Source organism: Toxoplasma gondii, chromosome XII, assembly GCF_000006565.2.
Source record: "Toxoplasma gondii ME49 chromosome XII, whole genome shotgun sequence".
NCBI classification, from domain to species: Eukaryota; Apicomplexa; class Conoidasida; order Eucoccidiorida; family Sarcocystidae; genus Toxoplasma; species Toxoplasma gondii.
The window spans coordinates 1,143,161-1,171,045 of record NC_031480.1 but is presented as its reverse complement, the minus strand read 5'-3'; the positions used below and the strand labels follow the sequence as shown (position 1 = coordinate 1,171,045).

Genomic DNA, 27,885 nt, shown 5'->3' with positions numbered 1-27,885 from the left:
ATGGAGACCAGAGCCATGCTTGGCGCCCCGTGGTCAGCCGCAGAAGGCGGCGACGGCGTGGCTGATCCAGACCGTCTGTACACGAGAAGTTTGAGAGAGGATCTGGAAGAAGCACGCGACAAATTGTTGAAACTCAAGTAGGCGAACCTCAAAGAGTGGTTCTGCCGCTCGAAAGCCAGCGCCCATTGTATCCCTCTATCTACATGCGTATAGGGTGTACATCTGCAAAGAAAAAATCCTATATATATATACATAAATACACGTACATCTCTACGAGATCACGTTACGTCTTCAAGTAAAAGTTTTCTGTCTTGTATTGTGGAAAGAAGTCTGGCGCCCCCAGGTATACGAAACCATTTACATACATGTCTATGCAACTGTATGCTTGCCATGGGTATAAATACATGCGTGTGCCTGTTTATACATGCATGATGTGTGCTGGATGCATGTTCGTATTTGTAGACAAAGTAGCGTGCAGATTTGGAGAACCGATTTGCGCGTATGTGTTTTTTCAGGAAAATGAATGAGCTTTTGGAGGGGGAAAATCAAGACCTACGACGCCGGCTGCTATCTCAGCTGGTACGATCTCTCTGCTTTTACTACTTCTCTTCGTGGTGTTCTGTTTCCTCATTCTAAACATCCTCCCTTCTGTTGTCTAATCTCTGGTGCCTGCTTCTAGCCTTCATCCGAATGACATTCCATCACTGCGACGTTCAACTAAATACAGACACCTGCACATCCCAAGCATGATCTTTCTCTCCGTATCCATCAATCTCCATCTGTGTCCATATCCATGTATCCATCCATCTGTCTAGCTACGTATCTGTGCGTATTTCTCTAAATCTCTACTGCTATGTCGATGTGTCTGTCTTTACCTACATACCAACTGATCTATGTTTATTCATATTATGTCTCTATTTGTCGTTCTTTATCCTGTATGCATATACACACAGACATGTATGCATATATATATATATATATATATATATATATGATCACTGCTGGCGCATGTAATCCGTTTCGTTTCTCTCGGCTTCTATCTGGAGACAGGAAGCGTGGACTTCCAGTCTCGTTCCTCAAGCGCAGCACGGTCCTTCTCATTTTCTTCTCTCTCTCCGTGGCACCTAGCCTGCGTCCACCGTGTCGCTTTGAACATTTAGAACGAATGGGGGTTTGACAGTTTGACTTTTCACATCCTGTGAATACCGTTCTGCGTTTAAGCTAATGTCTCTCCTGTGACAGGTCTTACCGTTACATTCCGGTTATTAGGTCGTGATTTTCGATGGCCTCAAATTCATCGATTAAACAGAGGCGTTATAGAACCTAGGCTCTTGAATGCGACTCCAGTTTGTGCCACACCTACGAAGTGTGTGCCGTGGGCGGTTGCGCATCAGCGCCTAAGACTTTAAATCCGTTTCAGGATTTTTGTGAACTCTCGTTGGAAGAATAGGCTCGACGGTCCTTCCCTAGGCACAAAGTGTACAGACTCAACAACGCCTTGTCGGGTATGCTGTATACACCTCGAGTTCCTCCTTCTTTCTCGTCTGCAGTAAAGTGCATACGACCCCGGTCAGGAGTAGCGTTTCAGCTGTAGTCACCTCGAGTGTTTCGTTTTCGTTTCGTGTTCAGGTGAACTGTCCCGACGCAGCGGAGACCCGCGAGTTAGCGCGGCGGTACGGACCTGAACTTGCGCATGCCTTCTCCAGTTTGTCTGACGAGAACAAGTATCTGAAGGTGAAGCTGCAGAGCTCTCAACGAGCCGAGGTGCGCGCAGAGATTCGTGCGGAGCAGCTCGCGAACGCTCTGAGATCCGACGAAGAAAAACGCTACGCCTTCGGCCTCGCTCGGGATGCAGCGAGAGGCAGCATTTCAAGCAAGGTTGCGATGCTCGAAGCCGGCTGCTTGGGCTCCAGCGCCCGAGGCGACGTTGGAGACAGTCCGGTGTTTCGAGGCGAGGACGTACCGGGACCTGTGGCCGTGCTGAGGGACAACAAACACCTGCGCTTGCGAGCCGACGCCAACGAACACTGTCTCTGCACAGAGAAGCTTCAGGAGCTGATGGACTCGCTCGACGACAACCTGAAGTCCTACGAGCGAAATGTCTGGCAACTTCAAGTCAACGTCCTCGAAGACGAGAGAACCGAACTGCAAATGAAGTAAGAATGAAAGCAGGGGGGGGAGAAGAACGATAACAGACTACCATCTGGCTCAGGATGCTTGGAGGCGTGACAAGGAGAAGCCAAGCGAAGGAGAGGGTCAGACAGGACAAGGTTCCAGCAACACACAGAAAGCAAATGAAAGTAAGACGTAAGAGGAGCTGTGGCCATGCGTCACCACACGACGCGGAGACAGTCTGGGATGGAAACGGCTCTGTAGAGTCAGGCAGAAGTGCTCGAGACAGAAAAGCCGTGAGCAGGAGCTCTAGAGAGGGAGAACTCGTGGAGCGTCGCTCAAGCTCAAGCAAGGGAGGCAAAAACATGACAGAGTCGGTGACAGCTGAGAAGTAGAGGCTGAAGTGGTGAGTCGTTTTCTTTAAAAAATCAAATTTCGAAGAAGCAGACAGCTGTGTTGTTCTGTGTTTTCTAGGGTAGCAAATCTCAGCGAGCGCCTCACCGAAATTCAATCGAAAATCATGAACGATCCTTTTCTGTCAGCCAAATACGCAGCAGCAGGGACTCCAGGTGCAGTTCCAAATGCACAGACTCAGCTGAGAGAAGCTTCTGCCAGGCTCGCGCTCGCGGAAGTACGTCGACAATTGAATATGCTCCCCAAACGTCTTCAATTTCCATATCACCTCCAATGCTTCTTATACTCCGCTATATATATATATATATATATATATATATATATATATATGTACACATACATGTGTATGAGTGCACCTATGCACATACATGCATACATAAGTAGATGCATGGGAGCACCTATACATTATGTATATGTTTGTGTATATTCGTACGTATGCACGTATATATATATATATATATATATATATGTAAACACGCATATTTCGATGCATGAAGGTAACCGCACCTGTACTTCAATTGAGGTTCCTCACGTATAAGCAGGGACAATGCTTAATCGTACATCTGCATGAAGGCGTTTGCAATTTGTTTTGACAGGAAAGGAAAAACTAGCACTGTTGTTGCAAATTTCCTCTGAGAATTACAACGGTTGGGGCTATTTACATGCATTTAAACATGTATGCCTACATTGTTTTTTCTGTATATATCTGTATATGTATATATATATGTGAGATTGACAGGTATTCGTATGCTGGTTTTAGGGGTCCATCTGCATGGACGTATCGTCTGTTTCTTGGTGGCTGGAGCAGTGGGGAGCTCTTGTTCTGATCTTAAGCTTTTCGGCTTCTTGTCTGTTTTCAGAGTGTAAACGCGGAATTAGAGAGACGCCTCGCGTTCGAGCGTAGCATCTCTCGAAGTTGGCAGACGAATCTCCGAGCAATGCAACGCGAGGTGAGGCCATTGCGTGCACTCACGCTCGCTTTTTCGTCATTCGTTCGGTTTTAGTCTTTCATCAAAATGTCACTAGTCTGTTTGTGTGAGGTGAAGACCAATAGAAGCGCCAACACCAGACGAAATGCCGCTTTCAGAGTGCGAAATGCATACGCACAAGCAGACGAAACGAATTTAATGGTTCTACACCTTGAAGAGCGCTGGCATAGCCTTGCCGTTTCCTCTGAATGTTGAAAAACAACGAAAGCACATGTTTACTGGACGTTGCGAACCCCGGAGATCCGCGAGCGAGCGTATGCATCAAGCCGTCTCTGTCTCTAGTGTATACGCGCGCGAGAAAATGTTTAGAATCCTCAGCTTCTTGTTTGGATAGCTGTGTTCAGACCTTTGAGGGTAGCCGCCACAGCTCTAAATGAGTATTTTGAAATCAGACACCGATGCAATGAACTTTGATATCCTCCACCAGCGACGATCGCCGTGCTTGTTTCCTCGCAGCTCCGAGAACACCTCGCGAGTCTCGCACTCGCTTCTAGAAAAAGCGGCATGAGTTGCGACCTGTTTCGTGGTGGAATTCTTCAAGCTGCAGAAGCAGCTGCGAGGCGAGACTTGGCCGGAGTGCCCGGCTGTGAGAGAGAGTCTCTACGTCTCCTTCGTCAGGCTGCAGACCGAATCGATTCAGATGCCAAGCGTGAGTTTTCAGCCATACGCGTCTTGTCCACTCTTCTCTCTTTACACTTAGATAAATACACGCAAGTCCTTTTGGATATACTTGCCTCGCGACCCTCCGTCGACCTGTATCTCCTTGGGATCGTGTTCCTTTCTGTGTATCTCTCCTCTGTATGTATATAAGCACATATACATATGAGACTCTGTTTGGGGAGGCCAGGGTCCCCGTCCACCGTAGACGCGAGGCCACAACTGCAGGTCTCTCCACCCTCTATGGCGACCCCCTGTGAATCCCGGTCTCCTTGAAAAACGCGTAAACTGCGGTGCATGAGCCCAGTGGGGTCTAACATGTAAATATATATATATATATATGTATATATATACACAAATATATATATATATATATATCCTTCAGAGGTCGCTATTGCCGAGATGTCCCTTTGCGGCGTTTTCAGGACTCGAAGTGTATTCGTCGCGGATTGCGGAGCTGGAGAGAGAAGTGAAAGATCTGCGGGTTAGGCTCCATGAGGCGCTCAGTCAGAAAGCAGTGGCACGGGTGACCTCGCTGGGGCATCTGGACAGCAGCGACGATTCATCTTCCGAATCGGATGAGAGTTAGGTGTCAGGGGGAGGGGAGAGAAGGGCGACGCACCGAAAGGACGTCCGTTCTCCTGGATGCGTGTCTCCGTGAAGCGTGGAATGCGCACTGGAATCTGCAACGCCAGAGCCTCGGAGGCCAGTCCGAGGCCGCGCGCTTCCGCGAAGCCACCCGTTCTGTGTCGTGCGGTCTTTGCTGGTTTCCCTGCGAGCCGCCGGAACCTTGCTGGGGGTCTCGAAGTGAAGTCCACCGCAGAGGCGAGGCAGAGAAAGCTCCATTTGCCTGGGCTCGGAATAGAGCGAGGCGCCAGCGACAGGGAAGGGAGAGAGGTTCTGAGGCGACGCAGGAGGCAGAAGAAACTCTTAAGAGACTTGGCAAAGGGCGTAGACGCGGAAGGGAGAGCCTCGTGGAGGGACGAGATACAAGAAGCATTGCCGCGAAAAGAAAGAGGGAAAAGGAAACTCGCATCGACAACGGAGAACTGACAGATGTCCTTTTGTGAGGGTTTCCTTTTTGAATGAAAAAACACGTCGTCCATGTAAACAACCTGTACACATATGCATGCATGTCCGTTCATCTATAAGTGTGATTAGATGTATCTTTATAGTTCTGCACAAAACTGTTTTCCGGTGCATCTCTTGGATTGTCCGTTGCAAAAACGTAACTCCTCTGATCGACCCGTCTTCGTGTTTGCCTGTGCTGTGTGTGCGTGCATGCAACTTCGCATCTGCGGCTCGGTCGTCACGATAAATCCTTCGCTTTTTCTCCTTGCAATTCGCCGTCGGCTTTGCCCCGGAATCCGGAAAACTTGCAATCCTGCTGGCTCCTTGCCACCAAACAACATTACTTTCGCGCTTTTTGCATCACCTTTCCTTTTCCTGTCTCTACCTTTCTCTCGGTGACTCGGCCTCTCTTTCTTCGCCTGTGTCGATGTCTGTTCTCTCTGCTTTACTGTGTGTGTCTCTCGCTCTCGTGTACTCTGTATTTCTCTTTGACTCATCTCTCTCTGCCTTGCTCGCTCTTCATCTCTCTCTCTTTCTCTTTTCTCTCTTTCTCCCTCTCCTCCCCCTGTCTCCCGTTTCTTGTCTCTCGTTGCCTGTCTCTCTCCTCATTCCTCTATCCCTCTTTTTCTCCGTTTCTCGCTCTCTCTCTCTTTTGCTTTCTCGCTCTCTGCGTCGTTCTCTCTGTGTCGCGTTCTATCTCTGTCTCTCTCCTTCTGCCGGCTTCCGCCCTCCCCTCCTCCTTCTCCTCCTCCTCCTCCTCCTTCTGTATCGCCTCTCCCTGACTCCTCCGCTCTTCCTCTCTTTTTTTGCCTCTTCCTGTCAGTTCTCAAACACGAGGTTGGCCGAGAGTACGACGCGAGTGTGCGCGCGCAGCGTGGATCCCGTGGAGTCTCTGTCGGTCTTCCCGCCTGTTTGTGATGTCTGTCCGCGCGTCTCGTCAGTCGACCCTGGCGACGCTCTCCGTTCTGGGCTCCTCTTTGCTAGGCAGATGCTCGCGGATCGCCTTGTCTGCAAAGACATGCTCCACGAGATCGACAACCGGCGAAAGGAACTCCGCGAGCGGGAAGCCGCGCTCGGATTCTCGCATGCAGCTCTCAACTGTCTGCGAGCAGTGCCAGCAGACGTCTACGGCATGAAGCGACGGAAGCGGCAGGAGGAAAACAGAGAAAACCACCGGCGAGAGAGCGAGAGCGAGAGTCTCGACGACGACGTCGAGGAGGCAGAGACAGTGCGCATGCGTGTCAGTGAATCGGCCTGGTCGCAGGACCGCGACCGACTCCTCGTTAGACAGGTGGAGCTTCTGAGACGCCTGGCGGGGGGCGAAGCAAAGCTCAGATTTCCGCGGACCGGTGCCATCGAGGAAGCCGAGCTCGGGGAGGAACGCGAGAAGCGGCGCAAGAAGAAGAAGAAGCGACTCGAGGGATACAAAGAGAAGGGCCGAGAGGACGCCTCCTACCGCCTGTCGCCTGAGGTGGAGGCGCTGATGCAGAGCACCGAGGCGTCGCTCCGCGACGAGGTTGCTGACATCAAGGAGAAGGCAGAAGCGGAGACTGAGAGAAAAGCCGAGAAAGAGAGACTTATGTGGGAAGTGAAGAAGGCGCGGGAGCAGGCCTCTCGCGAAATGCGCAAGCAAATGGAAGAAATGAGGAAGCAGATGGAGAAGGAGAAACGCGAGCTGGTTAGACGCCTGGAGGAGGAGAAACTGAGACACAGAGAGGCCTTGGAGGCAGAAGAGAAGAGAGAAAAGGAAAGAAGACGCGAGCGACAGAAGGCAGAAGAAGCGTTCTGGCGAGAACGCGAGGAGCGAAGGAAGAAAGCCGAAGAAGACGAGGAACGGAGGAGACGAGAGCGAGAAGAAGAAGACGCAAGACTGCGCGCAGAGCGAGAGCGACGCTTCCAAGAAGAAGAAGAAGAACGAGAGCAACGACGGCAACAGCGAATTCGAGAAGAAGACGAGGAGCGACGGATGCGTGAAGAACGCAGACGGAGAGAAGAAGCAGAAGAGGAAGAGAGGAGACAGAGAAGGAAAGAAGAGGAGGAACGCGACGCTGAGCGGCGCAGACACATGCTAGAGAAGGAAGAAGAAGACAGGAGACGCAAGAAAGAGATCGAGGAAGCCGATAAAGAAGCGCGAAGAAGAAAGCAGGCAGTTGAAGAGGAAGAGAGAAGACGGAAGAAGCGAGCTGAAGAAGAAGAGGAAGAAGAGAGGAGGAGAAAGAAGCGAGCTGAAGAAGAAGAGGAAGAAGAGAGGAGAAGAAAGAAGAGAGCCGAAGAAGAAGAGGAAGAAGAGAGGAGAAGAAAGAAGCGAGCTGAAGAGGAGGAAGAAGACAGACAAAGGAGGTTGAGAGAAGCGAACGAGAGTGCTCAAAAAGAGGAAGACAGTGTAAAAAACGAAACAGCTTCTTCCCCTCCACACACTGACAACATTTCTACAACAAGGCAAGAAGAACCGGGACGCGAGGCGACAGCAGATGCATCAGACGGTCAGCCTCCACGTTCTCTAGGGCGCTTGGCGAAGCGGAATGCGTCTCTAGCAAGTGAGTCTTTTCTTCTACTCGAAATGCATGCGTCTCTTCGACGCGACTTCCACGTTTGATCCAACTCCCAGGTGCCTCGTTCGTGCTTCCTTGACTTCCTACCTTTTTGGCCTCGTTCAGCAGACTTCGAAGGTCCCGCTTCCAACGGCTGTCAACCTTCCAGTGTCCGACAGGTTCTCTAGCGCAGCGAGCCCTGCGCATTCACATAACTATATAAATATTCACATATATATATTTATATATTATTTGCAAAAGTAGGCGTCTCCGTATTCAGGCATCTGCAGACATGTAGCGGTGTTTCAGATACACATATATATATATATATATATATATATATATATATATATATATGGATATACATGCACGTAGGAATTTATTCCAGAACCTCACGCATTTCTTTGTGTTAATGGATCACCGTGCCGTTGGTTGAACTGTACTTGTTTCAGCTTCAATTGCCCCGGTGAAGATGGCAGAGGTTGCAGACCTTGCTGAGAATCCAGGTAGAGGCCTCACTCGACTGACGGACAGGATTTAAAGGGGGACAGGAGATGCATGCATTCAAGACAAGAGAAGAGGCTCACTGCCTGCTTCTTCGAAACCGGACTCTGTGTGTGCTTGCACTGGCGTGCCTTCTCCGAACGATCCGCGGCTGGCCGACCTCTTCAGATGTGTGAAAGGCTTTGTCGACCATACTGCGTATACATATATATATATATATATATATATATACATTAATGCGCATGTGTGTCTATCTATACACGCATCTGGTTATGCATATTTGCAGAGATATAAATCATTGTGTGGATAGATTCAAGGAGATCGGATGCGTTCGTAGTTTTTTGTCTACGTTGGCAGTTGTTTGCATGCAGTGGGGTCGATTATAGGAAGGAGAGAAGGAGGTCGAGGTGGGTTCCTGTCTCCAACGCCTGTTTCTTTTGAACACTCTGCACCCATCTACTCTCGTCACCTACCGTCTCCTTGTGTCCGTTCGTGACTTGTTTCATTTTTGCTTTTGTGTTTCCTTCGTTTTTTTCACCTTCACACGCTGGAATTCCCCAGAGAAGAGTGGAACAGCTGCGAGTCACATCGACGAAGAAGACTCTCGATGTGAGGCCTCCACGACGTCCGAACCTCTGACGTCATACACAGACAGAGAGAAGTTCATGCGTTAAGGTCCAGCGAGTAACGAGCAAGCAACACGGAGGATATTGTGAACCGTAGGCTTTGAACAGGTGTGCCCTCGGGGTCTTGCATGTGACTGCTTGAGGTGGATATTTGTTTATCTTATTTGCGTTTTCTTGTCTTTCTTACAGCTGTCGCTGCTTCGACTTCCTCAGGTGCTGGGGAAGGCGACTTGAGCGACAGTGAGACTGAGAGTGTGACGAATGCCTCGTACTCTCCTCGAACGGCGTTGAAACACAAGATCCTCGACAAGTACAACAGTCTCGCGAACGCCTTCAAGTACATGGACACTCGGCGAGTAGGCTCGGTTACGCTACACGTAAGACCAGACTTCTTCCCAGGAGCAGACGCTTAAAGGAAAGAGAAAATCACAAAGATTCGAGTGAACGAAAGAAGAAACGGGGGAAGCGACGAACTGAAAAAAACGACAGGCACCGAAAGTCCTATGTTGAACACGAGCATCCAGGTAACCCATGCCTCAAGTGCATGCAAAAAATGCAGTCGAAGCATCCTCCAATCAAACCTCAGCGTGCTGTACAGTCACACGCTAACAAGTGTGTCACATATATCCGTAGCTCCTAGACTATCGGGAATGAAAACTAGAGACCAATACACATATGCAACAAATGCATACACGCATATATATACATATATATACATATATATACACATATATACATATATATATATATATATATAAACGCGTCTAATACAGTTGAAGATATATGTGTGAGAGGATGCGTTTGAACAACTGTGGATTTAGCACCACCTGTGTAAGTAGATGGACTTGCAAGTTGTTTTCTCGCGTTTGTGGCGCGACTTTCAGATGAAGAGAGAGGGGCATCGTGAGTTTCTCTTTTTCGCTCTTCTTTGCTGCTGCAGCAATTCGCGGACTTCGTAGACGAATCGGGTCTCGACTACCCTTTTTCTACAGTTCACAGCCTTTACTGTCAGCTTTCACAGCCTGCAGATACGCTCACGGAAGGCCTGATGTACAGAAACATGGATGGTGACGCCACCCTTGTGCAGTTGGGAAGACGCCTTGAGGATGTGAGTTCGTTTTCTTCTCTTGACTCTTTTCTTCTGGACACCGCATTGGATTGATCTAAGTGCTTCGTCTCTTCTCTCGCCTCAAGCGCGGGATTGGTGAACGTTCTCCGTCCGTCCCTCTTCAGATTCTTCTCGCTGCCCCATTCCTTCTTAGTTGATCTGCGCGCTCTTTCTTTCGTGCGAACGTCTCGACTACTCTCCGTCGTCTTTCCTGCCTGTGCCTCTCTCGTGCTCTCGACACCGCTCCGCTCTCTTTTCTCCACGCTCTCCCTCCTTCGCTTCTGTCTTCTCGGTCCTGCTTTCTGTGTCGCGCAAGCTTCTGTCTTCGCGCATGCATTCGACCGTTTTGAGCTTCTTCTGAGCTATGCAGCGAGGCCCTGCAAAGCCTCTTCGTCCCGACACTCGCGAAACAGAAGACCCGCCCTTTGGCACTCCTGTACACCTGATGCCACACTGTCTCTTATCCTCAATGATGTCCCTTTTATCCCCACATGCACACCTGCAGATGTATCTACAACGATGCATGTCTTTCTCTGTGTGTGCATACATGTTTGTATGTTTATCTATCTATATATCTGTATGCATCTCTCTGTGTGTGTACGTCTATGTATGTGTGTATCTCTATGTGTAGGTATATGTGTAAATATGTATACGTATACATATATATATTTACATGCGTATGTTTATGTGTATATGTATTTCTTCATTGGTATATATAACGGGGTGTACGTGTGTATGTCTGTATCTGTATGCAGTATATTTACATCAACTCCATGTGTGGGTGTAAGTGAATGTTCTTACGTGCGTAAATGCATGGCTTTTGCGCCTTCAGATTTATGGAAATATGGGAGTTCCTTTCGAGGCAGAAGGCATTGGCCCTACGGGGCGCGTTACGAGAGAAGCCTTCTACCGCGTGTGTACCAAGGCTGGTCTGACTGCGGAAAATTCGCATGCACTCTGGAACTCCATCGATCTGTAAGGATCCTCTTGAATTCTCGACTTTCGAATTTGTCCTCGTTTCTTTCATCCGATTTTTCTGATTGATACACATGCTGTTGTCCCCCATGCTAGCTTTCTTGGAGCGGTTGCTTGCGTCTTCCTTCTCGGCAACGGGCAGGGCGACTGCTTTCGACCTTCTTCTGTGGCGGCTCTCCCCTCTTTCCTTCATATTTCGTGGCTAGAGGGCAAACCACGGTCATGCTTTTCTTTCTCTCTTCATCGAGCGAATTCTGGGGAAAGACTCTCAACGGAGAACGCATGCAGGTACCGCATTCCACAGCTCTCAGGGGAAACGATTGTCTACCTGCGACATTCTGCCTCTTTGTCTTGGAGGGCGCTTTCTGTAGTTCTCTTGAGTTCCACTTTCAGTCTTTGTTTCCTTGTTGAAACACGCAATAGAAATTCACAGACCGCGTCTCGAGTGGAGGCGATGTGGAGTCAACATTTCGTCGCAGGATGTCGAAACGGTGCGCTCCCAAGTGCACGCTCTCGACCGGAGATTGATTGGGAAGCGGTGTGGATGGAAGGAGCCGCTTTGGCTGTGAAGAACCGAAAGAGCGTTGTTCGTTTGTCTCTGTTCCAGCCTCGGCAGCGGGCATCTGCAGATGGAAAGTCTTCTTCTGCTTCTGGAAGGTACGGCATCGTAGGGTCTTCCAGTCCTCAAGTAAAGCGTCTTTGACCGTGGGAAAGAAACTGGTAAACGAGACGAGAAACTTTCTTTTCTTATGGGCTAGCAAGTAAAAGGCGTTGCTCTCTCTCTCTCCCCTTGATGGGTCTTTGTTCACCTGAGTCTCTGACGTTGCCCTGCCTACGACACTGCCTACGACACTGAGTGAGATTCGCGGCCGAAAGAGTTCAGACACTCCACTTCTTCACGACTGCTCGGACGTTTAAGGCTTCCGATGGACAGAGCCTTGCGGCATTCACTCGCTGTGAAGCATAGGCGCGCACTGGTGCGTTTGCTCGTGAGACTTACGTGGTTTTACTCGAAAGAAAAGTGTAGCTCTCCAGCAGAACAACGAACGAGATCTAAAATACACAGAGTACAGGTACGCATGCCTGCGAGCATACATACATATATGTATATATATATATATATATGTATACATAAATAACGTCAAAACCTGCACACACGCGCAGGCGTAGATACATGCGTATGTCCAGACATAAATATCTGCGTGTCTGTGCACGTGTGAGGAAGCATGCGCTTGGCCAGTCGAGCAGTCCTCTTGTTCCTCTTTGCGAGGTGGAGGCAGTGCGAAGAATCGGCGTTTGTATTTCTGTTTTAGACAACGTCGAGTTGGAGGAAGTGAAGAGAGTCGAGGAAGAAATTGCCAACATGGAAGGAGGCTTCATGAGCTTCTTCGGGCAAACAGGTCCAGTCCCGTCGCCGCAGCCAAAGCACAAGCGTCACGAGTCGTGTGGTCGTCCTCTGGGTGAGTCGAAAAAAGTTCAAAGAGGCAGAGACATATCACTCGTTTTCTGTGGAGCTCCAGTGTCCTGACGCGAAAGCAACACCGTGGACCTTTGCCAAAGGAGATCCACAGCTTCAGGAAACGCATGCAAGCACCCTCAGCTCCATGCAGATATCTAGGTAGATGTAGCTCACTGCATAAATCGACTCAACTGGATAGGTACAGCAAGGTAGAGATGGGCATGGGGATGCAAAGGCAAACGCACAGAGCTGTCACTACATGCGCGCAGAGGGACTGACGAGTGTAGATAGATACACCTTCGTAGACCGACAGATCTACAATGCTATGTAAGAATCCACAGGGACATAAAAGACGACCCGCGCCTGGCTTCATATCAGCGTGGGCGCTGGCATGCGTCCAAACTCGACTTTTCAAAGACGGTGCGGGTGTCGGTGCTCATAAATGTAGGCTCTGAAGGTAATGCCATGTAGAGGTCCATCCTCTGGATGTCTGTGCTTGTTGAAAGAACAGCTGCTTTTTTAGTTTCGCTGAAATTCCGACTAGGCAACCTAGGGTGTGTCTCGGCTCTGTGCACCTGTGTGTGCTGAGAGTTTGACGCATGCGCGACCGAGCCTGAAGAAGGCTCTTTCCTGCCTTGTGTTCACTGCTTTGCGTTCGCCTTTTACCTCAAAGAGCCGCCGTGTTCTTCTGCGTGCGAGAGCGGCTCTGACGCGTTCAGATCCCGAGGAGTGTGAGAGGCATCGTCACCTGTCGCTTTCTTCCTTTTCCTTCGATCTGCGTTTCGTTTTCTCTCCGTTGTCCTCCGCGGCAGCTTTGACGAGGAAGCTGTCTCTCGGCTTCACTGAGGCGGAGGCCGCGATTGACAATGTTCTAGAAGCGGATTCGCACTGGGACGTTCTGTTTCCTCTCACGCGACTTGCGATGATCAAGCAAATGCAGAAAACGGTCTACCAGCCTGGCGAACGCATTCAAGAGGCACAAGACAACGCCTGCCCGCTCTACATCGTCATGACGGGCAGCATTCAACTTCTCTCGCCAGTAAGGAAGAAAAGCGATTTCCCCTTCCATCCACCAAACCATCCCTCCATTCCTAGTGTTCACATTTGCTCTCCTGTATACAACGGAAACTTACATATTCATATATATATATATATACATTCATATATATATATATATGTATTCCTCTACTTGTGCATATGTATACGTGTATATATACATATATACGTGTTTTTGTTCATGGAGAAGAGCGTCTTTTAGAAAATCCTTGGATTATGCTAGGTTCACCACAGTCAATCTTTCTCCCAAATCGAAATGCAACCAGGTAGCTATGCATGCACAGACAGCGTCCCCATATTTACGCGTGGAAGTGAAAGAATCTATACACATGTATCAACATATGTGCTTATATAAACAGAGAATTGCACTTATGCATATATATATATATATATATATATATATATATATATAAATTCCTTATATATGTTAAATATATACATGCATATCTTGTCGACGTTTCTGTGAATGCGTCATCCAATCGATGTCGAGGAGTAGTTGTGTGTGTGTGAGGTGCTCAAATGTCGGCCTTTTTTTGAAAACGAAGAAGAGGCCGTTGGAGACGCCCTTGGCCCCATGTTCTTGCGTTTGATGGATGTCGGAAGGTTGCATGTGAAAGAGAGATGCGGATGCGTGTGGACTTTGCTTTCCTCAGGGTCTTCTGATGGAGACCGTCGCCGAAGAGAAGAGTGCGCCTCAACTTTTGTTCAGCGAAGAGATGCTGGAGGACAAGCCGAATCCCTTCGCCGTGAAGGCTCTGACGGCAACCAAAGTGTTTGCCTACAGTCGCGAGGACTTCGTGCGAAGCGTAAAGGTACGCATGCAGCAGCGAAGCGCCAGCGGTTCGCCAGGAGCTAAAGACTTTCTCAACGGTCAACGGAGACCCGCGAGCCTCCGACAGCGCGCGAGAACCCTCATGTGGAGCAGCAGCGAACCGCGAAGGAAGCCACGACTGGAAGAAGGAAACAAAGAGACGCGACGAAGAAAGCAGAGGAAAGCGAAGACGTACATAAGGAAGAAGAACAAAGCGAACAAGAGGAGAGAAAGAAGAATCAGTTAGGGACAAGAGAAGCAGGAAGGTCTGAAGACGGAAAGCAGGGAGCCGGAAAGAAAAAAGTAAACGAAGAAGGGAGAGGCGACGAGAAAACGCGGAGTCACTTTCACACGATGCGTTCATCAACTTTTCCGTGACTTCCGTTCAGCACGAGCAGATCAAGCGAACGCGAGATGTCGCTACGAACATGGCCCTGATTAAAATTGTTCCAGTTCTCAGCAAGCTGACAGAGGTCCAGGCTAGGCGTCTTGCGAGGGTGAGATTCTACCAAGTTGGCTTCCTGAGCATCTGCTACAGAGTGGACGCATGCTTGGACCGTCTCTCTAGTCTTATCAAACGCAGAATCTATGGTGTGAAGACGCCTTCCTTTAGGAAACAGGAAGAGGTCTTCTTTCAGTGGAAATTCCCTTCTCGCGATTAATAGGCTCTCAAAATACCAGAGGTGATTATATATATATATATATGTATACATATGCACACGCATGCATACATACAAACATGCATATCCATCTGTACCTACATACGTACATACTCATATACATCTGTAAAGACATACATGCTTTTACATATACATATGCACATGTATTCATACGTTCGTACAGATATGTATATATGTGTGCCCATGAACGTGTATATATATATATATATATATATATATATATGGGGGGAAAGGCCTGAGCCTCACGACTTTTGAACGCGTCTGTTGTCTGATCGCTTGTCTGTTTTTGCAGACCTTTGGAGAGGAAACGTTTGAGGATGGCGAAGCCATCTTCAAGGAGGTAGGGAGGCCGAAAGCCGGCATGAATATCGAGGATTTCTTCTGCGTGTCATCGCACTTACTCCACCAGGGATTCCAATGAACTTGGAAACCCTTTCGCAGCGAAACTCGCTAGTGAATCTGCTTGGTGGATCAGTAGAATAATTTCGCAAAGTAAAGAACAATTTTGGTCCTGGAAAATTTCTTGGTGCATCAATGAGATAAAGACTTTTTTCCATTTTCAACGAAAACAATGCACATGGTCATGTACCGTTAGACGTCAACCTCTTGTTTGCTGTTTGTGGTTTGCCCCTATTTTTGCCGTTGCATTCATCTCTGCATCTCAATCCGTTTTTCGAGTCTACACTTAGGGTGCTATCCACGAATATATATATATATATATATATATATAAGTATTTGCTTATGTTGATTACCATGTGCCGTTTGCGGTGAGGGCGTGGAATCTTTGGAGAGACGGACCTGTCGGGAATGTGTTTGTTAATGGATGAACTCTTGCATCGAACCGATGAACGAGCTGTCGAGCGTTTGTTTTGTTTCAGCTTTCGCTTTTCTTGTGGGGAGATTCCTTGCACTTGGTTTCGCGCGTTGCCTCGGAGAGATCACGCGCTTTGTTTGCGATTTCTTCTCTCAGTTTGACGAGCCCGACAACTTTTACTTGGTGAAGAAGGGAGAGGCAGCAGTCGTGAAATACAAGAAAGACCCCACTACGAAGGAAATGGAAGAAGTCGTTTTCCGGATCTACCAACCTGGAGAATACTTTGGAGAAATCTCCATTCTCCGAGACCAGACAAGAACAGCAACTGTGAAAGCAAGAGGCATCTGCACCGTGAGGAGACAGCCTTTTTCTGAGAATCCTGATCCTTGTGAATGTCACTATATGCATAATGCTCATTTATATGCACAAAAATTGTCTGTGTGCCCAGAGTACCAAAATGCGCATATAAGCATATAACCGTACGTACGTATATATATATATATATATATATACGATTCCATATATCCGGTGATGCTTTTTTATACCTAAGATTACGTATATGTACATGTCTGTGGATGCTTAAAAGCCTCAAATGGGCATCCACGCAGCGACTCTCCTTTTCGTTATATCCCTTGAGAAACTTGGTGTCTGCTACCAGGAGTGTACCTCATAAGCCTACATACATGCCCATATACCTGATGGTATCAGCCAGTACCTGTACACACGTACATACCTACATGCATACATACATATATGCATACAACACATCTATCGTCACGTGTCTATATCGTATATATATATATATATATATAAATATATGTACATATTTACATTCATGCATACATCTATGTAGATCTTTATGTGAGTGTGGCTGATGTGAGTTGGGCTTCTTTCTTTGTCAATATGTTTTAGGTTTTGTCGTTGCCGAAGGAAGACTTTAATTCGCAGTTGCGGAGATTCGAGGCGGCGTTTATCGGCCGGGCAGGTCGCGTCTACACAGCTCAAGGGCACGTGGACAAAGACAAGAAACCGAAAAAAGAAAAGGAGACTCTCCCCACATCGGTTGAAGAGCCTGAAGAGCCGACGGACGGCGCGTCGATCGAGGAGACCAGCGCCGACAGTCAATCCAGAGAGGGTCTGGGACAAACCATCGAGGACATGTTGGCGACGGAACAGACCAAGGTGCGGTCGCAGGTCGTCTTCGCAAGTCTCATATGCCGATCGCGCGATAACTCTTCTTCCTTTGCGGAAACACACCTTTACTGCCATCCACCTACAATGATTTATCTCCAGATACCGAATATATATATATATATATATATATATTCTGATGTATGAAGGTGTAGATACACCTAGATATAGGTATATATATATATATATATATATATACAGTACATACATAGCTCTGCACATGTTGGTACCCACAGGAATATACATAGATACAGGTTTGCCTTCCTGTGATTACAAGCACATATACATACATATGTCTTTGTAAGTATGGGTGTCTGGTTTTTAGCGTAGATGTAGATGCTCGAAGATGAATATAGTTATGTGCCTGTACGTAGGTTTTTATATGTGTGCTCCTGTGTACTGAACGCTATCTTTACGCGTGCAAAAGGTGAGTCTGTTTTTACTGGCGACGCATGAGCACGCACACGTAAGGGCGGCAAGAATGTCTTCGGCTCTCGGAGATTCGAAGTGCGTTCAACCGGTCCGCCACCGTTGATTCTAGAGCAGGAACTGAAGTGACATGATGTCGTCGAAATCGAAAGACATTTTCCTTTTTTTCTTCGGTGTCTGTCTCAGCTCCGCGACGAATGCATGCTCTTGCTGGAGGGGGTGCCCGTTTTGAAGGAACTGTCGTTGGAGCGACGAAAAGAGATCGTGAAGGTAAACCCGTTTTTCGCAGAAAGGAACAAGGAACACGAAGCACCTCGCGGACTTCCACGAAGGCGTCGTGCATGTGGAGCGCCTCATCTACAGCCGCACGTCCAGTGTACCGGGAGTCTCTAAAGAGTTCTTTTTCTGGATATATTCTGAGACAATCGTTTTCTCTTGTCACATTGATTTCTGAATCATTTGCGTACGGGTCCGGACACGAGCAACATCGCTAGATGAACAAGTCACAGAACCAGCGTAGACCGAGCAGAGTTCGAGCTCCGAGTCATCTGTCATATGGATGCGCTGTACGTTTCATGTGGAAGGGATTTCCGCTTTTCTTCTGCTTTTCCTGCCTCTGCGGTGGAACGCCAGGTGCTGACGGAGGCGCGTGCCTGTGCTTGTGTGAATCGATGTGTATCGACTGTTTTCCTCCTCGACTTCTTCCCAGGCCATGTCACTCGAATGCTTCTACCCCAACACACCCATCATTCTTCAAGGCGAAGAGTCGCAGAATTTCTACGTCCTCAAAACAGGCACAGTCGCTGCGGAGTTGTACGTCGGGCCAGGTGCGCCTCTGTGTGACATTCGAGAAGCACAGAGCAACGAAAATGAGAAGTCAAACCCCCCACTTAGCTTCGACTCAAGAATACGCTCATGCAGACACAAGTGTCTCTCCAAACAAACAGGCGTCGTAGACTATTCAGATATTCATGCAGATGCACACAATTCCCTACATGTGTACGTTCACACCTCTGTTCCCGTGTGCCTGCACCCATTTTGAAAGGAGAGCATGCATATGCATGCATGTGGATTTAGGGTGGCGGAGCGCTTTGGGCATATTTGCAACTGATTAACTGCGAACAGACGGCCTCGGCGGACTGTGTGTGACTTTCTTGCACTCTACCTTTTGCTGCCGTGCTTGCCATGTGTAGGGAAGCCGTTTCGGAAAATCAAGGAGTACAACTCGACATGTTATTTTGGAGAAATGTCCATCATCAAAAACGAGCCGAGAGGGTGCTACATCACTGCCAAGTCGCCCGTGCAGGTACGCTTGGACAACCGGCTGCACACATTTCAGCTTCTTCGAATTCTCAATTGCGGTGCATGCGCTACTGCACTGACCTCTTCATACTTCTCCATTTGTAACACCTATAAAAAAACAGATGTTGAGGCGCGTTCCATGGCGTGCCTCGGCGTAGATATTCACAGTTATCCGTTCGCGAAACCTACAGAGAAGAACATGCACATATATCTGGACATCTCCGCTTGCCCCTCTCTCTTTCTCGAGCACGCTTTTTCAGTGAAGCTCAGTCGTTCTCTCCTCTAGCACAACTACGCAAAAAACGCCGAGATTCGCATGAGCTGTCAACTATGCGTTTGTGTCTGTGCATATGTGTATGCTTCTTCCTTCCTGTGTATTTATGCATATATATATATATATATATATATATATATATATGTATAAATTATTATGCGTATGTTCGTGCATGTGTTTTGCATCCATATTCACATATATATAGATATATACTCACACATAGACCTTTATCTATTTGAAGATACGTACGTGGAGAGACTCACATGCGTCCCTTGCGTGTCGGACTGTGCGTTCCCCGTTTTTAGTTGTATTCGTTGACCGGCGAGAAGTTCAAGGAGCTTTTGGAGGACTGCTACCCCGCATTCCAGGAGTACGCACAGGCGCAGTACGAGCAGGAGACGCTGAAACGGCAAGCTTCGTCGCAGCTTGTTTCCTCTGAAGCCGTACGAGAAGAGGTACGCTTGCGCAAGCACAGAAGGCGTCGGGTAGCCCACGACATGATTTAAAAGTCTCCTTGAAGGTGTAAACAGACTCCTGCATCGCATGTGTGCTTCAAGTATCCACACCGTGGTAGAGAGGCGCATTCGTGCTCAGTTCTCTTGAGACCTTTCGTTCTTTTTTCTGTTCAGCCTACAGCAGATTACGGTGAAATCATGAACTTGTTGGTCCAGGTCCCTGTCATCAACATGTTGGACGAGGATGCTCTCCAGCAGCTCACCCGAGCGTTTAAGGTACATGCTTGCATTTGCATGCGTCTCAGTCGAGAGCAAAGACATCACGGAAGAATGTGCCGCTTCGTTTTTCTATGCTTTACTTGTGTCTGTGGTTCGGTCGCGAAAAACGCGCCAGTGTTAGAGAGGCTGTGTTTGGAGTTTCTTGGTCGACGTTTAGTGTGTCTCGGAGAATCTGAGGAGGTGCCTTTGGAAGGACGAGGAGGGGGGACAATAGGAAGCGCGTGCAAACCGCTATCTGTGATGAAGAGAAAGAGAAAAGGCTTGTGTCGGAGAAAAGGACTGAACTCTTGATTTCCGACACGGCAGTCTTTTGCACTGGAACGATGCACAACGGGGAAATGGCAAAGTTCTCTTTCGTATGTCTACCTGGTTTTGAGTTGACTCGCGTCTCTGGCTTCTCTGACACGGTTTTTGCATCGAGCCTCAAGTCTCCCTCCTCTCTTCGTGCTTTCTCGCCTTGAATATCCGCTGTCTTTCTGTATTCCCTTTGCCTTTTCTGATCAATGATTTGTTTTTCTCCCGTTCCCTGCCTCGTGTCTCTCCGTTTTCTGCTGACTCTCATTGCCTTTCGGTTTTCTCTTCTGCCTGGGCGATTGGGGCCGCCTGATTTGTGTGCAGGTGGAGTGCTACCAAGAGCGAGAAGTCATCATCCACGAGGGGACGCCGGCGGAACATTTCTTCATCATCTTTTCCGGAGACGTTTCTGTGCAAAAGATCGTCGATGGAGCCCCCGTCGAAATCGTCGTCCTGCATGCTGGCGAATACTTGGGAGAAATCGCCTTCCTCAACGAACAACCACGAACAGCCAGCTGCGTCGCCAAAAGCGATGTCAAGGTGAACCTCTCATGCAAAAACAGTGGAGACGTTCTACGAGGACGTACATGTCTCTCGAGAAATGACGTTGCCTGCACTTCGCCACATATCGATACATATGTGTACACATATATATAAATATATATATATATATATATAAACATATATATATATATATATATAAATATAAAATATATATATAAATATAAAATATATATATGAATATATGTGACTGAAGGGCCTTCGTGACCCGGACGTAGATGCTTTTCTTTCGCCACATAGAAGAACCTTTAGATATAGATGTATGTTATTTTTGAAAAGGGGAAGTGTATTTGTTCATTGTGCAAGTCTATCTGAAGCAGCGTTGAAGATTGATCCGTATTTGTATCCGTATGTGGGAGACCGATTCGTTGGTGTTTTCACTATCCTGCATTCCATTTGCTTTCGGCTTCTCTCTAAGGCATTCCTTTGGAGGCCGATGTGTGCTCTAGCTTGTGTGTCTATCGCACCTTCTGGTCTCCTGTGCCAGCATCTGCACCTGTCGTCTCTCTGGGTTTTTCTCTGCCGTGAGCGTCGTTCTAGAGTGCCTGTCCGCCTCCTCACCTGGACGACGCTCGTGTCTTTCTCGTCGTCAGCTTCTGTCACTTACGCGAAGTGACTTCCAGGTGCATCTCGGGGCGCTGCAAGACGCGTTTCTCAACCAAGCAGAGTCGAAGTACGCCGCCTCCAAAGATGAGGCAATTCCAGACTGGCTGGTGGAGGCAGGGGAACAGGGTGCGCTCTACGATCCGTCGGGAAGCAAGAAGACAGAGGATGAGGACGAGGAGCCTGACGGAGCATTCCGCGGCACTGTCGACATCGACAAAGAGAAAGAGATGTACAACAAGAAAAGAGGACGGAAGGACAGCGACACGAGTCGTAAGAAATCCGACGCGAGTGCAGACAAGACAGGAGAGGCGAAGGCAAGCGATGCACATCGCAAGAAGAGCGGGGAGACTCCGCCGGGCGACGGAGAGGAAGAAGCTGGAAAACCTGGAAACGACGAAGTCGCCGAAGTCGCGGCAGACACGAACACCGTAGAGAAGAAAAAGAAGAAGGCGAAGGAGAAGGAGAAGCATGGCGGAGAGAGCGAGGAGACGGGGGGAGAGACGAAGAAGAAAGGGAAACAAAGTCAGGCGAAGCGACGAATGTCTCTCGCAGGCGGCGCAGCTCTGCTCGCGGCTGCCGCAGCTGCAAAAGCAGCTGAGGGGGAACCATCTCCAAACGAGAAGGAACAGGAAGAAAAGGAAGAGACGAAGGCAGGGGAAATGGAAGAGAAGCAGGACAAGGAAGAGACTGCCGAAAAGGAGAAGAAGAAAGAGAAGAAGAAAAAGAAAAAGAAAGACGAGGACGAAGATGCCGAAGACAAAGCTGCCGAAGAACAGCGCATTGACGAGTTCCGCGACCTCGTGCGCGGGACTCTGAAGAACAAATATGGATCGATTGCCCAGGCTTTCCAGCAGATCGACGGAAACAACTCTGAGATCGTTGATTTCGATGTAAGAAACGCCGCGGAATCGCGTTCCGCTTGTGCATGCCCCGGTGGTTGTTCGTTTCGCCTTCTGTTTTCTTTCGCTCCTCTCCCCATCATTTGTACCGGTTCCGAAGACCCTCAACACACGAGGGATTTAAAACAGGGACTCCGGTAAAAGAACGTTTTTACGCGTCTTCTCTTTGCATACGTGGGGTGCCGCTTGAGTCTCTTCTTCCCTTCAGGAATTCGCGGCGTTTGTAAAGGACCTGCGCGTGCAGTCTCTGAAGAAAAAAGATATCCAGGTCTTGTTCGACGACTTGTGCCAGCCACTGAAAGGCACTCTCACAGTCGCCAACTTGTACAGAAATATCGACAAGAAAGACCAGCTCAGCAAGGCCGAAATCAATCTGAGATGGGTGGAAATCTTCGGCGGGTCCCGGAAGGCCTTCAAAGCCGTCGCAAACCTCGGTGGTGGCGACGAATGCACAGAAGAAAACTTCATCAAGTCAGTTGTGTCCACATTTGGCAAACATGAACACACATTCCCAATGTGTCTTTCCGTATGCGACTCCATAATTCTATCTTCACTTTTTTGACTCTCTCTCTCTCCATAATGTATAGACATATATATATATATATATATATATATGCACATGAGTAGATATCTGCATGTGAATACGTGCATATGTGTATATATATGTATGTACAATTGTACGTTTACGGTTAAAATATGTGAGACCGGGTATGAAAAAAGGACAGCACAAATGTGAGAAGCGCATGCTGATCTACGCGGGGATCGAATGTTCCGACGACGCACACCAGCGTGTCATTCCCTATCTGCATCCATGTTCACGCGTCAAAGCTTTGTTGTCTGCCAAAGTATACAGGCCTTTCTAATAGATATATTTGTATATATTTGTGGGCATGTTTCCTTCGCATATGCGATTTACTCGGCTCACAGATAGGTGGACGTACACACCACAACAGTATACACAAATGCGCCTCGTGTATGCAATCACATAGATAAACGTATATGTAAATATGTGCGTGCGGGAGGAACGTGATAGGCAACTAGCTTTGAAGAAAGCAGTGCAGGGGTGTGGATCCAACCGGGATTGTTTTTTCTTGTCTTTGTCTTTGCTCTTTCTCGATGACAGTGTCGCCGCTGCGGCAGGCGTGTCTGAGGAGAATGCGAAGTCGATATGGACGGAGCTGGATAAGTAAGCGTTTTGTCTCCCAGTCAGCTCTTGTCTTTCACAGTTCCAGAGACCGACATCTGATTTTCTCGCAAAAGGCATGCGCGCGCACTCAGCCGGCACATGGCATTTCCGTTAAAGTTCCCTTGTGGCCCTGCACGCGTCCTTGCAAGATGTATGCAGCGATCCCGCATCGGCTTATATAGAAAAATAGATACTAGAGAGAGGTATATGGAAATATCCAGATGGAACTAGATATCATTATATAAATAGGAACAAGGAGGTAGGCAGAGAGGCAGGGAGGGAGAGAGGTAGACGGGCAGATCCAGATGATCTAGGTAGATATGTGGGCGTCTATGCAGACAGGGTCTCCTCTTTGTCGATCGATATGCTGAGTGTCTCCTCTTTGTCTCTCATCAGGGCACAAACCGGGCAAATGCACACCAAGGTCATTTGCAGTTATATGGCAGGTACTCTCTCTTCCATACCCTCCACACTTCTCCGGTTTTTTCCTCATTTTCGTCACTGTTTATTTTTCTCTTTCTGTCCCTCCCACACGTTCCTGAGTCCTCTCGGTTGTATTTTTTATAGCCTTTGCTGGTGACTCTGCCGTGTCTGCACCCGTCACCTTCTCCGGCTTGCGTCTCTTTTCATTTGTTTGAGTCATTTTTCTCCGTCGTAATCTCTGTTTTTTCGTCCTTTGTTTTCCTCCTTTCCATCGCGTTGTCTCATCGTGTACGGCAGTCGAAATACGGATATTAGTCCTGACTTGTTTATCTTTTTATCGTCCCTGACGGCGACTGTAGATCGACTTGTGTATAGCCGGTCATGGAAGTGAATCTTGTGTTTTTTAGCTTTTTCATGGAGTCTCTCTGAAGAAAGAGAGTTGGTGGTACGGCTGTCAATGCCGGTTTCCTTTCATGTGTTTTTCCGCAGCTTAGACGTCTTTTCGGTCCCCTCTTTTCCCCACTTTCCCCGTGCATTCTCCTTCGTCCTGTCGACGACTTTTTTTCGAGTTGTGTAGTTATGCGGAGGTCCCGCTGAGGCATTCAAGGCTCGCCTGTCGCGCGTTGCTTCACGGGTGTGAATTGCATTTATAAAAAAACCGACAGTGGCATATCCCGTATCTAAAGGTGGTGTGCAACAGACGGTGCCTTTCTTTCCGCTTCTCCGGCTGCCGGTGACCCCGACTCTTTCCTCTGTTGGTCCTCGTTCTTTCGTCCTTGTGTTCTCGCTTTTCTCCTCTCTTTCCCCGGGTCCCCAAAGAGCAGCGCGAGACTTCCCTTGCGCGACTCTTTGCGTGTCACTGCATGAACTGCATGCGCGGGATGTCTGCCTTTCGGCGTTTCCAGGCGAGCTAACTGCGGAGGAAGCGGCCGCGAAGGAGGAAGAACTCGCCTCGCTCGGGACGCGTTTGTGGAACTTCTTCGGAGGCAGCGCAAGCGATGACGAAAGCGCGTCTGCGAGCAGTCCGACGTCGCAGGGCGACGAGCAGAAGATCCAAGAGGCGCTCAAGTGGGAAGACATGGCCATCGTTCAGCGCGACGACCACCGAACGTATCCGACCTGCACGAAGCGGCTTGTCGACGTCCTGGAAAAGAAGGAAGGCTTCATGAACCTTCAACTGCTGCAGCTGAGATACGTCGCGTCGACCATGAGACGCGAGTGCTTGGCCAAAGGCGTACGCGTGATGGAGGCCGGCGACGAGGCCTGCATGGTTTTTTGTGCATGGGGCGAGTTCAAAATTCTCCAGGCGGTGAGTCCCGAAGAGAAACGATGCCGAACGCTTTGCCGTTGAGTCGGAAGAGTCCAGTGTTTTCCTGCACCCCGGCTCTTCGGCTTTTGTCTTCCGACGTAAACCGTGGGCAACAAGCAACGCCACCGAAAATCGCTGAATCGCAGTATCGGAAGAGAAAGTGGAAGATAGAGAGAGCGACAGACGAGTTCCTACAACAAGGGATGCTGCTGCAGCAGAAATGCGTTGAGGATGAGTAACGAGGGGAGCGACGGGGAAGCGACGGGACCTTGCGGGGACTTTGGACGTTTTCAGGCGGATCGAAGACAGAGAAGGAAAAGAACTGCGAGTTGCCAAAACGGCCCCACACGCTCGCGTCTGTGACAGAGACGAAACAACCGAGCAACACACAACTATCGGGGGGAAAAGCGCAACAAAAACAGCTTGCAGTTCTGGAGTTGCATTTCCCAACGCGTTTCAGAAATGTCAACAATGTGACGGAATTGACTGTTCTCCCATCTGCTTTGAGTTGTCTTTGGCTTTTCTTTTTCGCTATCGTTGTGTGTCGCGTTCTCTCTCTCTTTCTTGGGCCTGTAGCCTGCCTGCTTGCCTGCCTTTCCGCTCTCTGTCGCCTACGTCTTCCTGCCCCGTTCATCTCTCACTACCGCGTTCTGGGCGTCTCCTCCTCGCAGTCTCCTCTCTCTCCTCATCTCCTTCTCCGAATCCGTTCGTTTTCCCTGTCTCCTCCGTCTCGATGTCTCCTGTCTGTCCGAATCTTGCGGTGTCTCCGTTGTCTCCTGGGAGTTCAATCCGCGTGTCTGCGAGGTGCGGCGCTTCTGAAGTTTGATTCGCGCAGTCTCCTCGAGTTCACCTGTGTCTCTGTTCCGTTCTCAGGGGCTGTTCGGGGAGAGCGAGGTGGGAGTCGTCTGTCCCGACGAATGTTTCGGTCTCTCCGAGTTGATCAACGACTCGCCGCTAACCGCGTCGCTGGTGACGGAAGTCGACAACAGTGTGTTGTGGGTTCTCGAACGCGATACCTACAACGACTTGATTCGCGACATGCTCGAGGCGCGTCGCGCCGTCGTGCCGGTAATCGAGAACTTCCTCAAGTCGGTCCCGATCGTCAAAGACATGTCCGAGACGGAGATCCAGAACGTCGCCAGAGCATGCAAAATCGAGACCTTCTCGCCGCACCAGACTGTCTTCCGCGCGGGCATGGCGGGTGACATGTTCTGCTTCATCTTCAAGGGAGAAATCACCATGTTGAAACCCATGGGTGCTGGGCAGGAACCGATTGAACTCGGACGCCTCCAGGCAGGCGTCTACTTTGGAGAAATGGCCGTCATAAAAAACCAGCGACGCACGGCCTCGATCATCGCCGCCACGGACCTCACTCTCTTCTGCCTCGACAAAGGCAGCTTCGAGAGAGTCTTAGGACGCGTCAAAGGAAAAATGGTGGGCGGCCAACGACGGCAACAGGGATTGCCTTCCTTCGTTGCACCATAGAGACGGAGTCGCAGTCACGACCCGACAACCGGTTGCAGAGCCTCTGTTTATTCAAAGACGTTTCTAGTTCAAGTCTCATGCGGCGACCGACTGCACAAAGTAGAGAGAGATAGTTATTCCCCGTCATTCGAAAGGGGAGTGTGGATTTCACCAGTGGTCTGTTTCCCTGTCTAAAGGCGAAGGCAGAGAGACGCGACACGGCTCACCACCTGCCGCATGCAGGCGAGTAACTCCACAACTACCCGGTTTCTAAATTCACTCATGCATGTAAATCCTACGTGTGTGCATATTCACATACAATATATATATATATATATATATATATATGTTTGTGTATCGGTAAGTATGTATAGTTCATCCACGAATAAATAAATAGGTGTATATTTGTATATCTGAGCATGCAGATAGAGACGCGGAAGCCTATTCTCAGGTTTTCATCCACCGCATCTTCTGGTCCATCTAGCGTGCCGCAGAGAAGCTTTGAGCGAATCTTTAGAACGCCGCGCGAAGCTTTCAAATGCTCTTTTCCGTCTGTTCTTTTGCTCGTGTTCTCTCATTCTGTAATGAATAAGTCTTCGTTCCCCTTGGTCTCCTGTCGGCCCCTGTCGATGTCTCTTTCGTGTGTGTGGACTTTATTCCTCCATTCTTGCCCTCTGGTTGCGGCGCTCGCCATTCTCAATGCTCGTGCTTCTTCTCGAGCTGGACGTTGCTCGTCGATGCGCAGGATGCGTCTGAAGAGTATCTGACAGCTAGAGCGGCAGCAGTAAACGGAAGTGCAAAGCCGAAACGCGCGTCCACCACTGTCTCCGAGTCTGCGTTTGGGTCTCTGTCTCTGGTCTCCAGATCGAGCGTGCGGAGTCGCTTTACAAGAGACAAGATGTGGCGACAACAGATCCCAAGGAAGGCGAAGAAGGGAATGCAGCGGCTTCGTCGGCATCGGCTGCTGGTGCTGCAGAAAGCTTCGGTCCTGGAGATCACTTCGAGAAGAAGCGAACGAGAAAAAGTTCCTTGGCTCTTTTGCAGTACACCAAGATCCGCGAGGCCGGTCCGGCCGAGGGCGAAAGCGAGAAGAAGAGCAGCGAGGAAGACGAAGAAAGAGAGGCGCGGTGGGCCATGGCGCAAGACCCAGAAATTATTCACCGCCCACCTCCTCTCAGCGCAGCCCCCAAGAAATCTGCTCTCAGAACAACCTCAAGCAAATCTGTCGGAATCAAAAACTCCGTTTTCTTCGACGAGGAAACCCTCCTGCCGTCCCCACCATCCTCAGATGAGGGCGAGTAGACAAAAACGAACTGCGGCGACGGGAGTGGGGGTCTTAGACTCTCAACTCTTTCTCTGTATATATATATATATATATATATATCTGTATATGTATATGCATATAT

The 27,885-nt window shown here is 48.9% G+C and overlaps 1 protein-coding gene across 1 annotated transcript; it reads left to right on the top strand.

Annotated features, from left to right (window-relative positions):
• Positions 1–27,781, top strand: TGME49_219070 (cyclic nucleotide-binding domain-containing protein; the record flags this gene model as incomplete). The annotated part of the gene is made up of 33 exons (XM_018779826.1): positions 1–137; positions 516–579; positions 1,630–2,156; positions 2,587–2,743; positions 3,387–3,476; positions 3,972–4,164; positions 4,598–4,656; positions 6,067–7,780; positions 8,227–8,280; positions 9,094–9,281; positions 9,845–10,012; positions 10,845–10,987; positions 11,595–11,644; positions 12,301–12,447; positions 13,259–13,485; positions 14,156–14,314; positions 14,703–14,810; positions 15,286–15,333; positions 15,964–16,158; positions 16,720–16,989; positions 17,614–17,697; positions 18,137–18,254; positions 18,621–18,733; positions 19,309–19,458; positions 19,633–19,734; positions 20,356–20,571; positions 21,186–22,088; positions 22,306–22,568; positions 23,221–23,283; positions 23,680–23,729; positions 24,612–25,015; positions 25,889–26,449; positions 27,344–27,781. The coding sequence occupies 33 exons, from the start codon at positions 1–3 to the stop codon at positions 27,779–27,781; spliced, it is 8,163 nt and encodes a 2,720-aa protein (XP_018634819.1).
• Between the last annotated feature and the right edge of the window lie 104 nt (positions 27,782–27,885).